At 43.1% G+C, this 14,936-nt stretch overlaps 1 protein-coding gene across 1 annotated transcript; it reads left to right on the top strand.

The window, feature by feature from the left end:
- The first annotated feature begins 218 nt into the window (after positions 1-218).
- On the top strand, positions 219-13,577 carry LOC311141409 (protein unc-45 homolog B-like). Its single transcript, XM_084176725.1, has 20 exons — positions 219-250; positions 4,625-4,795; positions 4,922-4,958; positions 5,133-5,308; positions 5,481-5,570; positions 5,702-5,869; positions 6,054-6,219; positions 7,661-7,831; positions 8,037-8,208; positions 8,523-8,823; positions 9,016-9,110; positions 9,540-9,681; positions 9,819-9,959; positions 10,610-10,737; positions 10,883-10,949; positions 11,270-11,383; positions 11,634-11,749; positions 12,082-12,199; positions 12,316-12,471; positions 12,733-13,577. Exons 2-20 carry the CDS (start codon positions 4,625-4,627, stop codon positions 13,003-13,005), a joined length of 2,802 nt encoding a protein of 933 aa, XP_084032851.1. The 5' UTR covers positions 219-250; the 3' UTR covers positions 13,006-13,577.
- The last annotated feature ends 1,359 nt before the right edge of the window (positions 13,578-14,936 follow it).

The raw sequence follows: 14,936 nt of genomic DNA, 5'->3' as shown, positions 1-14,936 counted from the left end.
GTTGACGAGAACACCAGAAAACCTGTTTACCAATGGGATGCACAAGAAAAGATTTTAGTGCACCCCAATTTATAAGGCTACCTTGAATACAGCTGCAGTCTGGCAAGGTTTACTGCCAGCTGTTGATGTGAGGTAGCTGCTTATTCTTCGACTGAGAAAAACACCTTTGCCAGCAATTGCTGAAACGTCATCCTCATGTCATGTCACCTGACCAATATGGCACAACTCAAATGGATACTTCGACGGACAGGTAAATATCAGAATTATCAAGATCAAGAATAACACACATCAATCTTACCAACTGTTCTTCCTCGTTTTGGTAGCGAAGTAGACCCGATTGGTTGACGTTGATCTTTCCGTGAGATTTCAGGGAGTATTCCAGTCCCCTTTAGGCAATAATTACGAGAGCGCGAGCAGCACTGAGTGCGGCTCCCTGCGTACGGTAGCCTATGCAGTGTCTGGCTACTGACAGAGAGAGGTAGACTTGGCTACACACAGTTCTCATTCTCCGCATCTCAGCATAACCAGGCATTCAGTGCACCAACATACTTGGATAAGCAAGCCATCTACAGGGCAGTGATGGTAGGCTACAGAAGATTTGACTTTCACCACTGATCTACTTGCTTGTTTAGGGTGCATTTCATTATGGGGAATAACGTCACCTAGTGGCTGACAACTTCTGCTGCATTTGGAATGTCTGCCAACAAAGTTGTACAATTCAATGGCAAAATAGAAAAGGGTTCATTATAAACGGGCTTTCCCAAGACCAGCTCTTGATCATGACTCTCAGTTCCATTACATTACACATAAGAGTCATTGAACAAAGACATCTTCTGTATAGGGGAGTTTTGTTAAGAACAGCAACACTCAATTTGAACAATAACACCCATCACTTGCGGTACTGTTTTGGAAGCATAAGGACCTTATCTTTCATATCAGTGAGAAAGTATTTTCAAAAAACAAAAAGTTACATTGATACACACCTTGATAGGGTTAGTGTTCCCACACGGCCATATCGCCATGTTACAGCGATTGGTTACGGAAGATAATTAGCTACCTAGCATGCCCCGAACACCTGTGTGTAAGTGTAACTCGGAAGTGTAGCGGAAGTGTAGTTTTGTCAGATGGAGGCACCCATAGCTGTATGGATCTATGCAAAACTGCTACAAGTGTATATTTTTTATTTGAAGGATTCTTTCTCGCTGATGAAAGAAAAGGGCCATATGTTTCAAAATATGTATCGCAAGCGATGATTATTGACATTTCTAAATGTTAAACACAACGTCGGGATTGTAGTCCACATGAGCCAGTCGTGGGTGAAACTAATGGCTGAAAACTGTAGGGAGTAGGCAGAATGCCGCCTAGAGTTTTCGAGATCTAGTCCAAGACTTAAGAACCAACTACTATACAACCCACAGAGAACATGCAGAGGCATAGTTGACAAGAAAAAACTCCCTAGTGTTAAGTTGCGTCAATTCAAATCTGGTATAGGAACAAAAAGAGGTCAATACACGTCTTCTAAAATAGACTAGTATTTTAATTAATGCAAAACACTTCAATGGTAAATATGATGTTCGTATATATACGGGCCCACTGAAAAACCACAGAGGGCAGACAGAGAACTAACTGTCCCAACCCAAAATTATTATTTTAATACTCTGACAGAGATAGTTCCTGCTCCAAGCAGGCCTATCAGAGTAGAGACTGAGCGTGGTTTAGACTTACTCAGCCTATCGTTGGCGCACAGGCTGGTCCCAGTCCCTTGGCGCTTCACTGTTGCCAGGTGTTAGTTGTTTTGCAACTTGTCCAGAGAGTCAGCACTTTTGCAGTACACATGTCCTTGAGCAGTCTAACAAAGAGGCAGTGTATGTGAGACACAAGTCTTATTTCATCCTACCCCCTAACAGTTCCTCACATTAATCACAGCTTGTTATGTTGACCAATCTATATCAGGACAGTACAAACCTATTATGTTTAATCATTAATGCTTTCTTATTAAGCTAACAGCACATCTAAAATATAAGAGAATAATTTCCCACACTAGATATGAAGGAACCTTGAGAAGAACCAGACTCTGAGGGGAGACAGTTGTCTCTGACAGTTGTCTCTGTTGACAGCTTTCTGTTGCCTGTTTTGATTTTGATAAAAGGATGCGTCTTTGACTGCAAACGACAGATGATCATATACAGTGCCTTCGGAAAGTATTCAGACCCCTTGACCTTTTCCACATTTTGTTACATTACAGCCTTATTCTAAAATTGATTAAATGTTTTTTTCCCATCAATCTACACACAATACCCCATAATGACAGTGAAAATAGGTTTTTAGAAAATGTTGCTAAATTATGAACAATTTAAAACAGAAAAACCTTATTTACATAAGTATTCAGACTCTTTGCTATGCAACTCGAAATTGAGCTCCATTGACCATCCTTGACATGTTTCTACAACTTGATTGGAGTCCACCTGTGGTAAATTCAATTGATTGGACATGATTTGGAAAGGCACACACCTGTCTATATAAGGTCCCACAGTTGACAGTGCATGTCAGAGCAAAAATCAAGCCATGAGGAATTGTATGTAGAGGTCCGAGACAGGATTGTGTCGAGGCACAGATCTGGGGAAACTGAGCAATCGGGGGAGAAGGGCCTTGGTCAGGGAGGTGACCAAAAACCCGATGGTCACTCTGACAGAGCTCCAGAGTTCCTCTGTGGAGATGGGAGAACCTTCCAGAAAGACAACCATCTCTGCAGCACTCCTCCGATCAGGCCTTTATGGTAGAGTGGCCAGACGGAAGCCACTCCTCAGTAAAGGGCACATGACAGCCCGCTTGGAGTTTGCCAAAAGGCACCTAAAGGACTCTCAGACCATAAGAAACAAGATTCTCTGGTCTGATGAAACCAAGATTGAACTCTTTGGCCTGAATGCCAAGCGACACTTCTGGAGGAAACCTGGTACCATCCCTACAGTGAAGCATGGTGGTGGCAGCATCATGCTGTGGGGATGTTATTCAGAGGCAGGGACTGGGAGACTAGTCAGGATCGAGGGAAAGGTGAACGGAGCAAAGTACAGAGAGATCCTTGATGAAAACCTGCTCCAGAGCGCTCAGGACCTCAGACTGGGGCGAAAGTTCACCTTCCAACATGACAACAACCCTAAGCACACAGCCAAGACAACGCAGGAGTGGCTTCGGGACAAGTCTCTGAATGTCTTTGAGTGGCCCAGACAGAGCCCGGACTTGAACCCGATCGAACATCTCTGGAGAGACATGAAAATAGCTGTGATTCAACGCTCCCCATCCAACCTGACAGAAAGTTGTAGAAAATGCCTGACACACACACACTCACACTCGAGAGCTTTCTCTTTCTAGAAGCTGTCAGGTCGTTCTGTGTGTTCCTACAGCTGTCAGTGGCTGCCAGACCCCCCACTACAACCACCCCCCGCCTCACTAGAGCTGCACAAGCATTTGCTGGTGAGTTCTCAGCTGTCATCAAACCTATTCCTTAAATAGACCATATCAGGGCCAGACCATGTTCCAATGGGGTTACCCATGTCATAACGTACAAATAGAGAACAAAAAGATCATCTACTATGCAGTTATTTTAATGACTCAGCATTGGTATGTTGTCATAAAAGCAATGGGGCATTTTAACAAACCCAATCCAATGCTAAATGTGAGAATTCAGTGTACAGTTCTCTCAGGAATTGTCTGTTCTGTGTAGAGTAGACCCCCATCCCTTTTTTAAATGGTCCCACCCTGGTTTTGGGCCACCTCATTGAGATTAGTATAAATATAAATTGTGAAGGGGAGGGGATTGCACTAATACCCAAAATATTGAACGCACAACAATCAGGGAGTGAAGCTCAACATTAGACACTCAAGTGACGGAAGAGAAAATAAAAGAAGAAAGGAGAAGACACACAATCCTAAAGGTATTATATGGCGCTATTGGGAGACATGTATTGAGTGTACACGGTCTTGAGTGACATTCTTGCCTGCCAGGGGCTCTAGGACAGGGGACAGGGGACATGGTGATTGTCTATCAGGAGCGGTGGAGTGGCTGTCCATTAGAATGGTTGTATCAGTGGTAAGGCCCCCACTGGGGTGCAAAACGATGCCCAAATAAGGCACGAGGGGAGGCCATTTTAAAGTTAGAGAAATCATGTGATGGGCCCTTTGCTAAAGGGGACTCAGGTCAGGAGACATTGTAGTAGTAACGGTAAAAAGTGTATTCGTTTTCATACAATATTATATTTTCTGGAATTTGTTTGTCATTTTTCATTTAGCTGGCATTCTTCTTGATTTAAATGTGTGTAAGTTTGTTTGTAAAAGTGGTTGTAAAAGTGGTTGTAAAAGTGACATAATCTACCAGGAACAGGTGGGTATATTTTTACATAATTGTTCCAGATTCAGAATTGGCTGCAATGTGTTTTAAATGTATTGTTTCTGTATTATTAAGTATAGAGATACATGTTCAATTTATAGTGTTAGAAGAGTAATGTAATGTTCCAGAAACATGTGCTGTTTACTCTGTGAGTACCAGTCATTCATTGGCTTTAATGTTCAAGTCATAACGTAACCTGGAACCTTTAAACTATAACTTCTCATCTCATCTCCTCACCAGATGGAAGAGATGGCAGATCCAATCCAGTTAAAAGATGAGGGAAACAAGCATTTCCAAGCCGGTGAGGTGGACAAGGCCATTGAGTGTTACACTAAAGCCATCAAGTTGTGCAAAGACAAAAAGGTGCTCGCTGTCATCTACAGGAACAGATCAGCCTGCTTCCTGAAAAAGGTAAACACCTAACCTCAACCACAGGCCTTCATCAAGCAAAAAAGGGAATAGTTTTATTATTATTAATCCCGGGGTGTGATTTCCTGATCCTCTGATGATTTTGAACGCTCTTTCTTTCCTTCTCAGGAAAGCTACACCAATGCAGCCTCCGATGCCTCCAAAGGTACGGTACAGTCTAATAAATGTTTAGTAATAAACAAGAATCAAAACACAGCCAGCAAAGTTTTTTTTTGCCGTGCTCATTGCTCACTGTCACATAAAATGAAAAAAATTGATTATGCTCATACCACAGTGATATTTTCACTTCAACCCAGACACATTCTCTGCTTTCCAACAGCTATTGACGTGGATGCAACAGACGTCAAAGCCCTGTTCCGTCGGTGCCAGGCTCTGGAGAAGCTGGGCAAGCTAGACATGGCCTTCAAAGACGTCCAGAGGTGTTCCACCATCGAGCCCAAAAACAAGACCTTCCTGGAGACCCTCAGGAGGCTGGGGGCTGAGATCCAAGCCAAGGTCTGCTACCCACTGGGACCCTTTAGACACAATCCATTGGTTTACTTACTGATAACTATGTGATTATAATATTTCATTGATATATGAACAAGACATAAAAAAACTGATTGTGGTACTTATCTGGATCTCTCTTTCCCTCTCATGCTCTCTCTCTCTCGCTCTCTGTCTACAGCTGAAGACAACCTTCTCCACAGACTCACGGGTTCAGAACATGTTTGACATTCTGCTTGATGAGGAGATGGACAACGACAAGAAGGAAAAGGTTTGTATGACACCATAGTAGAGATCAGTTCCATTGATTCAACTTACTGTACTAAGCATGATGCTGTGGTCTTTAATATTTTTACAGTCTGATATCAAATGCAATATGAATAGTATTTACTACCCATGTAGGCTGCTAACAACCTGGTTGTTCTGGCCAGAGAAGATGCTGGCGCAGAGAGAATCTTCCAGAACAACGGAGTGCCTCTGCTGCTGGATATGCTTGAGACCGGAAAAGTAGAGATGGTCCTGGCTGCTATCCGCACCTTCGCGGGAATGTGCACTGGACACAAAGCTCGGGTGAGGGGCAGGTGAAGACAGGGCGGTGCATAAGGGATTCTGTGAGAAGGAGAGATAAGGGGAGCCAATCCAATTCCTGGTCCTTTGTGACAGATATGGATCATTTTCAAAGTTTCTATTGTAATGTCTAACCATAGTCCCCCTTGTGTACACTCAGTTGACCTGTATCTTTGTCTCTGAACAGACCATGGCCATTATTCACCTGGTGGGCATAGATAAGCTGTGTAGCATCATGGCTGTCGACAACGAGGACATCGCCTTGGCAACCTCCGACCTGTTCCAGTGCATCAACGATTCCCTTACCGGAGGAGACCGGAGGATTTATGGGAAGGAGGAAGCCCTGGTTTTGGGTGAGACATCTACTTACGTTTCTGCATTTACAGTTGAAGTCGGAAGTTTACATACACTTAGGTTGGAGTCATTAAAACTCGTTTTACAACCACTCCACACATTTCTTGTTAACAAACTATAGTTTTGGCAAGTCGGTTAGGACATCTACTTTGTCCATGACACAAGTAATTTTTCCAACAATTGTTTACAGATAGATTATTTCACTTATAATTCACTGTATCACAATTCCAGTGGGTCAGAAGTTTACATACACTAAGTTGACTGTGCCTTTAAACAGCTTGGAACATTCCAGAAAATGATGTCATGGCTTTAGAAGCTTCTGATTGGCTAATTGACATAATTTGAGTCAATTGGAGGTGTACCTGTGGATGTATTTCAAGGCTACCTTCAAACTCTGTGCCTCTTTGCTTGACATCATGGGAAAATCAAAATAAATCAGCCTCAGAAAAATTATTGTAGATCACCACAAGACAAAAATCGTACTTTTTGGAGAAATGTCCTCTGGTGTGATGAAACAGAAATAGAACTGTTTGGCCATAATGACCATTGTTATGTTTGGAGGAAAAAGGTGGTTGCTTGCAAGCCGAAGAACACCATCCCAACCGTGAAGCACGGGGGTGGCAGCATCATGCTGTGGGGGTGCTTTGCTGCAGGAGGGACTGGTGCACTTCACAAAATAAATGGCATCATGAGGAAGGAAAATTATGTGGATATATTGAATCAACATCTCAAGACATCAGTCAGGAAGTTAAAGCTTGGTCGCAAATGGGTCTTCCAAATGGACAATGACCCCAAGCATACTTCCAAAGTTGTGGCAAAATGGCGTAAGGACAACAAAGTCAAGGTATTGGAGTGGCCATCACAAAGCCCTGACCTCAATCCTATAGAAAATGTGTGGGCAGAACTGAAAAAGCGTTTGCGAGCAAGGAGGCCTACAAACCTGACTCAGTTACACCAGCTCTGTCAGGAGGAATGGGCCAAAATTCACCCAACTTATTGTGGGAAGCTTGTGGAAGGCTACCCGAAACGTTTGACCCATGTTAAACAATTTAAAGGCAATGCTACCAAATACTAATTGAGTGTATGTAAACTTCTGACCCACTAGGAATGTGATGAAATAAATAAAAGCTGAAATAAATCATTCTCTCTACTATTATTCTTACATTTCACATTCTTAAAATAAAGTGATGATCCTAACTGACCTAAGAGTTTTTACTAGGATTAAGTGTCAGGAATTGTGAAAAACTGAGTTTAAATGTATTTGGTTAAGTTGTATGTAACTTCCGACTTGAACTGTATATACATGTATGTAGTGCTTTTTACCAAATGTGAATTGCCTCAGAATAGCATCTTTCAGCTATATAAACAGATTTTGAAGGTCTTGTTTGTGTTTTATAACGGTTAATACAACTGGTCTGACACTTTCTCACTCCCCTGCAGATGCAAGCAAAGACTTGAAGAGTATCCTGATGGCCCTGCTGGAGATGGTTGCCAGTAAGAAGGTTTCAGGACACGGCAGAGACCAGGCCCTGAACCTGCTGAGCAGGAACGTGCCTCGCAAGGACAAGAAAGACCCTGACCACTCCAAGAGCCTCTTCACCATCGACCATGGTGAGTGAGTGGGTTAGCTTTGATTATGATCTGTGACACTAAGTAGGCCTTTGATAAAGTTGTTCACTGTTTATGAAAGTGAAGTCTTAAAGTATGTCATTATTTTCTGGTTTGTAGTGAAAGATAAGTTGAATATGGAGTACTGAGAGTATCAACTTATTTTAGAGAAGTTGCCATTCATCTTGCTTTGTGAACCCCCCGCCAGGTCTGAAGAAGATCCTGAAGGTGTGTGGCCAGATACCTGACCTCCCAGACCAGCTGCCCATGACAGAGAACACTCAGCTCATCGCCAGTGTGCTGCTTGACAAGCTCTGGGACGACCTGCGCTGTGACCCCGAGAGAGACCACTACAGGGAAGTCTGTGACGAGTACATCAAGTGAGTTACATATTAGTAACATAACAGTAACATACAAGTAGCATATCTATGGATCATTTTCAAAGTTTCTATTGTAATGTAATGTAATTGTTTACGAGTAGCATATCTAATGAGAGTAACATCATACAGAGATTGATAGATATCTGTGATGCACGCATACATCATGAGTAATGTTACAACAGGGGAAGTATCTAACAGCACTATAGAATTGACGATGGTGATGGGTACTAAATCAGCTGACAGTAACATTTATTCCTGACCTCTCCCTCATCTACCCTTAACCCTACTCCCCCTGACCCTGACTCTTTCCACAGAGGCAAATTTGACCCCAACGACATGGACAGGAACATCCACGCCATCAACGCTCTGTCAGGCCTGCTGCAGGGACCCTTTGAGGTGGGCAACCAGCTGGTGGGTCGCCAGGGCATCATGGAGATGATGGTGGCGCTGTGCGGCTCTGAGCGTGAGGTGGACCAGATGGTCGCCGTGGAAGCGCTGATCCACTCCTCGACGAAGATGAGCCGCGCCTCCTTCATCATCACCAATGGCGTGTCGCTGCTCAAAGACATCTACAAGAAGACCAAGAACGAGAAGATCAAGATCCGTGCGCTGGTGGTGAGTGAGCTGTAGATTTCCATACTATGGTAAGACGGGATGGAATAGAAATGTGCTCTTTTGAGGGGTTCATTTGATAGATCTTCATGTTTGATAACAATACAGGGACTCTTCAGATTTATCGAAGTGTAACTTTCCTTCCAAGTTCATGAACTCACTGTTTTGTGTGTGTCTGTGTCCCCCTTTCTCCAGGGTCTGTGTAAGCTGGGTTCAGCAGGGGGAGATGATTATAGTATGAGGCAGTTTGCTGAGGGCTCCACTGAGAAACTGGCCAAGCAGTGCAGGAAGTGAGTCTTGTTTTTGTGGTTGGTAGCTTTGAAAACGTATCTGCCATTATGTAACTTTGTGGTCTTAATATCACTGAAGTATTCATAGACAGATCACAGACAAAAAAAGTATTATGGACCAGTATAAAAAAATATGTATTCACTAACTGTAAGTCGCTCTGGATAAGAGCGTCTGCTAAATGACTAAAATGTAAATGTAAATGTACAACTATCAGGAGTAATAGAATGTGAACATATCTGTACCCTTATACTTTACTAATTACACACCAAGTCCAGACAATTACGACTCTTTATCTGGATAATTATAGGCTATTTGTATTGATATATTGACGTGTTTGAGCTGCATAGAGAACAATATTATATTCCCTCAGTGTGATTTAGAAATGGCTGTTAGCCCGGTTCCCTGTTAACCCTCTTCCTGTGTGTCAGGTGGTTGTGTAACTCTGCCATGGACACGAAGACCAGGAAGTGGGCTATAGAAGGTCTGGCCTACCTGACCCAAGACGCTGATGTAAAGGATGACTTTGTTGAGGACGAGCCTGCCATGAAAGCCATGTTTGAACTGGCCAAGGTAGGAACTGTACTATTAAAGACAGAGCAGAGTCCCAACTCATAGCACATAACATGAGCATAGTGACATTAAAGGGTGCATATGTGACCTGGAGGAGAGTACTAAACGTCGCTCTTCCCTGTTTCCTTGTGATACAGTCTAAAGATAAGACCATCCTGTATGCTGTGGCCTGTACCCTGGTCAACTGCACCAACAGCTATGAGAAGAAAGAGATCATGCCTGAGCTGGTTCAGCTGGCCAAATTCTCCAAGCAGCACGTCCCTGAGCAACACCCCAAGGTAAGATAAGAGAAAGACACAGGCCTCCCCCTGTCTGTCCAGCAGGCAGAACTGTACAACAAGCTCGCATAGTCAACTTACATACATCTCTGACACACACACCAGACATGCCACCAGGGGTCTTTTCATAGTCCCAAAATCCAGAACAAACTCAAGAAAGTGTACAGTATTATATAGAGCCATTATCAACAGCAAACCTGGTTTCAAAAACAGATAAAGCAACACCTCACGGCACAACGCCTCTCCGCTATTTGACCTAGATATTTTGTGTGCATGTATTGATGTGTAGCTATTTGTGCCATTTTTAAATGTATGTAGTTCTGTCCTTGAGCTGTTGTTGTCTATTAATGTTCTGTATTATGTCATGTTTCATGCTCTGTGTGGAACCCAGGAAGAGTAGCGGCTGCTTTAGCAACAGCTAATGGGGATCCTAATAAAATACAAAATACACAAAAAGTCATCCTTATTTATGTCAGGGAAGAACTGTACACCAAGTCACTGTCATTCAGCACTGTAAATTAAACTAGTATAAAGGTTATACACATGACTATGCTGCTCTCAACTGTAAGCAAAGTTCTATTTTTATTGTGAGGTCCTAGGTATATTGGCTGAGGGAGGTGTTGACAATACACACACTTCTCTGCCCTTAGGACAAGAAGGATTTCATCCAGAAAAGAGTGAAGAGGATGCTAAAGGGAGGGGTCATCTCAGCTCTCACTGTCATGGTGAAAGCAGACAACCTTCTCCTGACTGACCAGACCAAAGAGATGCTGGCAAGGTGAGCAACCTGGGACTGTACTAGGCTCGAGCATTTAGCTGTCACAGACATTCTTATCCAGAGCCAACCTACAGTCAGTACATGCAATAAGCAATACTGCAGAACAAATCAGATTGAAATCAATGGTGTTTGCTTTTATCCGCAGGGTCTTCCTTGCCTTGGCAGATGATGCCAAAGACCGTGGCACGATTTGCGCCCATGGAGGGGGCAAGGTGAGTGACAGACACAACAGACTCATCAGATCCTCCATTCTAGTATCATCACTGTTTCAACCTATAACCAGCCTTACATTTGATTTATTACCCTTATCTAACCAGTAGGTTTCTGACTGTATTAAGAAAACATTATCTTTTTCAAAACAACTATGAGGTGTCATAGTGAAAACTATTAACTAGTGAGCTCGGATCAGTCATGTGGTGTCTGCCCAACCATAGTCACATGTAGGCTACAGTATGTCATAATGTCATGTTAAGGGTTGAAGCATGTGTGTGGGTGTGTCTGAACCTCTGATCTCTTGCTGTGTGATCCCCAGGCTCTGATCCCATTGGCTCTGGAGGGAACAGCTATAGGGAAAATAAGGGCCGCCCACGCCCTGGCCAAGATCGCTGCTGTCTCCAACCCAGAGATTGCTTTCCCAGGAGAGAGGGTAAGAACCTGTCTGACCACTACCTGTTACATGGGGGAGAGGGTGTGAGCTGGTATGGGAAAGGGAAGTGACTCATAACTAAAATATTTATCTTGCATTCACTAAAACAATTTTTTTCAACTCAACTTTATTCTTCTTTCTCTGTCCTTCATATCCTTTCTTCCTATGTCCCTCTCTTTCTGCTTCCTGCTCTCTTTCTCTCTCTTACCCTACCTCCCTCACCCTGCCTTGTCATCTCTCTCTCTGATAGATCTATGAGGTGGTGCGTCCTCTGGTCAGCCTGTTGCACCCTGAGAGAGACGGAGTGCAGAACTACGAGGCACTTCTGAGTCTCACCAACTTGGCTGGTCTCAACGACAAACTGAGGTGAGGCCTGTTAGTTTACCAACCACACCACAGTATGTATGCATGTATAACCCAACTAAACACCTGAGACTATTACAGATTATTCAACAATCACTATAAAGTAATAGAGGTGTGAGAGGACAAGTGTGTGTCTAATAAGTGTCCAATAAGTTTGTTCAAATAAATATGACAGTAAACAGAAAACAGCTGTGGGCTCAGATATGTTCTGGGGACTTTCCAGAGTTTTTATTTTTTATTTTTTTATTACTGTTGCTGCCAGAGCGTTTTGAGTGGAGGAGATGAGATGGTTGCGTGATTTCTTAACTCTTTCCTCCCATCCTCCACGGCTCCAGAGTGAAGATCCTGAAAGAGAAGGCTCTCCCTGAGATTGAGCAGTACATGTTTGAAGACCATGACCATATCAGACAGGCAGCCACAGAGTGCATGTGCAACCTGGTGACGTGCAAAGAGGTGAGAGGACACCCCTCAATCTTACGGAACAATGTCATCACATACAGTGTGTGTGTTGTGTATGCAGGTAACAAACGTGTCACCCAGTGTAACTAATGTCACCATTGTGTGTTCAGGTGCAGGATCGGTACCTGGAGGATGGGAATGATAGGCTGAAGCTGCTGGTGCTGATGTGTGCTGAAGACGATGAAAAGCTCCAGAGAGCTGCAGCCGGAGCACTGGCCATGCTCACTGCCGCCCAGAAGAAACTGTGCACCAAGATGACCCTGGTGGTATGTCTGTCTGGTTGCATTCACACTAGTACACTCAACTTGGGGTGACCCAAAGGCAGTTGCTGTGCAAAGATACTAACTTAATTGAACTGCCGAATTGTCTCAATCAATCACAACACTGTATCATCACAACATTGATTATAGTTATGACTTAATCAATACAACAATGATTAGTTATACATTACTTATTCAATATGTACGGTGAGCCCTCATCCACTTCATCACTTTGAATGACAAATATTTTCTCGGTTCTCTCCACAGACTTTGCAGTGGATGGAGATCCTTCAGAGGCTGATTCTCCATGACCAACCCCAGATCCAGCACAGAGGCCTGGTGATCGTGTACAACATACTGAACTCGGACGACAACGAGCTGGCAAAGAAGCTGATCGAGAGCGAGATCCTGGAGATCCTGACAGTGATTGGCAAAGCAATGAACAACCCCAAGAGGCAGATTGTGATCGATGTGGCACGCACCTGCCTGGTCAAGGCCATGGACCTCGGCCTCATCAAGCCATTCACAACCCCTTCTTAAAGCAGTGTTTCTGAACCTTTTTATAGTACTAGGGACTGGCATGCAATGGTCCTACTCCCTTGAAGGCGCAACCCAAAAGTGATTTGTCCCTTGTGGCAATGAGACAAAGTACAAACCCAATCAACCAGAAACAAATCACACACACATACAGAAATAAGAAGATGTATGACAATTCCATTTTAGTCCAATGAGTGTGCTACACTTTATTTTTGTAAGTTAAGTAGAGTTTATTTGTGTGTATGAGAGGTGTTTGTTTAATGTTATTTGTATTTTACACTTTATTAAGGATACAGATGAGAATTTTTGAAAACACGCTGTTTGATTCTTGACTATTGCCTACATTGATTTTAGTGGACAATTTTATTCTACTGTTTGTCAGTTGAGTCCATGGTACAGCCTAGTATGATTTTCAACAATGGACATTGGTCATGACTGTTTTTGATAAGCAGTTAAAACAGTTACACATGGGCAAAATATATTATTTTTTAAGGTTTGGACTTTTGGAGCAGGTAGGCTGTACACAGGAAGAATAAGAGGAAAGTTACAATCAATAAAACATTTCTTTAATCTGCAGCCCATGAAAGTGCAAAGTTTCTGGTTAAAGGGAAACCTGTCGACATCCTCGATCATCCGATGACCATGAAGTGGGAGTGTCATTTTCATTTCCATCCACAGTGCTCACTGCGTTTTGACCAGCAGAGATGGGAGAGGAAGTGAGACACCTTCCTCGCTGTTTTTTTCTGGTTCAATGAAAGTCAATTAACTAAGTAGACCAGACACAACTGCTATTGCATTGGTGTCTATGGGAGACACCCAGTTAAGTAGACCGGAACTGACCATTTCTTTCAATGGTAAAAGGCTTGAGTTAAATATTTTCATTTATCCACCATCTTGGTTTACAGCTTATTTCCCGTGTAGCTCAGTTGGTAGAGCATGGCGCTTGCAACGCCAGGGTTGTGGGTTCGATTCCCACGGGGGACCAATATGAAAAAATTTATGCACTCACCAACTGTAAGTCGCTCTGGATAAGAGCGTCTGCTAAAATGACTAAAATGTAAAAAAAATGTAAATGTCAGAATTGACCTCCAGGCGACCCCTACCCCCAAAAAATAAGACTTCCATCTTGACGACTTCCAGAAAAAGAGACTTGATGAGCAAACAAATCATGATAGCCTCACACAGAGTTTTGAAGGAGTTCCCTTGTGTGTGTATTTTTGCATTTGCAGTAAGCCCACAAGCTGATTCTTTCCTCCTTGCTTGGCAGAGATCTTAGAAAAGGTGAAATTGTAAACCCGCAACCCAAATTTATCACATATAATGTACACTGAGTATATTCAACCTTAGAAACACATAGACTGACCAGGTGAATCCAGGAGAAAGTAAACCCTTATTGATGTCACTTGTTAAATCCACTTTAATCAGTGTAGATGAAGTGGAGGAGACAGGTTAAAGAAGGATTTTTAAGACTTGAGACAATTGAGACATGGATTGTGTATGTGTGCCATCCAGAGGGTGAATGGGCAAGACAAAATACTTAAGTGCCTATGAACTGGGTATGGTAATAGGTGCCAGGCGCACCGGTTTGAGTGTGTCAAGAACTGCGATGCTGTTGGGTTTTTCACGCTCAACAGTTTCCCGTGTGTATCAAGAATGGTCCACCACCCAAAGGACATCCAGCCAACTTACCACAACTGTGGGAAGCATTAGTCAACATCCCTGTGGAAGGCTTTTGACACCGACAAATTGAGGCTGTTCTGAGGGCAAAAGGGGGTGCAACTCAATATCCTAATGTTTTGTACACTCTGTGTATATGCCATATCTCACAATCGGGCCTTCCGAAGAAAGTATGTTCGCTGTGACATGTTTATTTTTCTGTAGATCTGCATTATATAATCTAGTGCTGCAGTGAGGGGGAGGAGCGCATAACCTTG

Source organism: Coregonus lavaretus (assembly GCF_964263955.1).
Source record: "Coregonus lavaretus genome assembly, chromosome: 14".
Taxonomy (NCBI): Eukaryota; Metazoa; Chordata; class Actinopteri; order Salmoniformes; family Salmonidae; genus Coregonus; species Coregonus lavaretus.
Note: the sequence above shows the minus strand (reverse complement) of the source record. Positions and strands in the feature narration are given on the sequence as shown.

What these genes read in the sequence shown, in the direction of transcription:
- LOC311141409 (XM_084176725.1), top strand. Translation starts at nt 4,625, where the DNA reads ATGGAAGAGATGGCAGATCCAATCCAGTTAAAAGATGAGGGAAACAAG. An exon ending in GGAGGAAGCCCTGGTTTTGG is followed by an intron (nt 6,220 to 7,660) that starts GTGAGACATCTA and finishes ACTCCCCTGCAG; the next exon opens with ATGCAAGCAAAGACTTGAAG. An exon ending in ACCAAAGAGATGCTGGCAAG is followed by an intron (nt 10,738 to 10,882) that starts GTGAGCAACCTG and finishes TTTTATCCGCAG; the next exon opens with GGTCTTCCTTGCCTTGGCAG.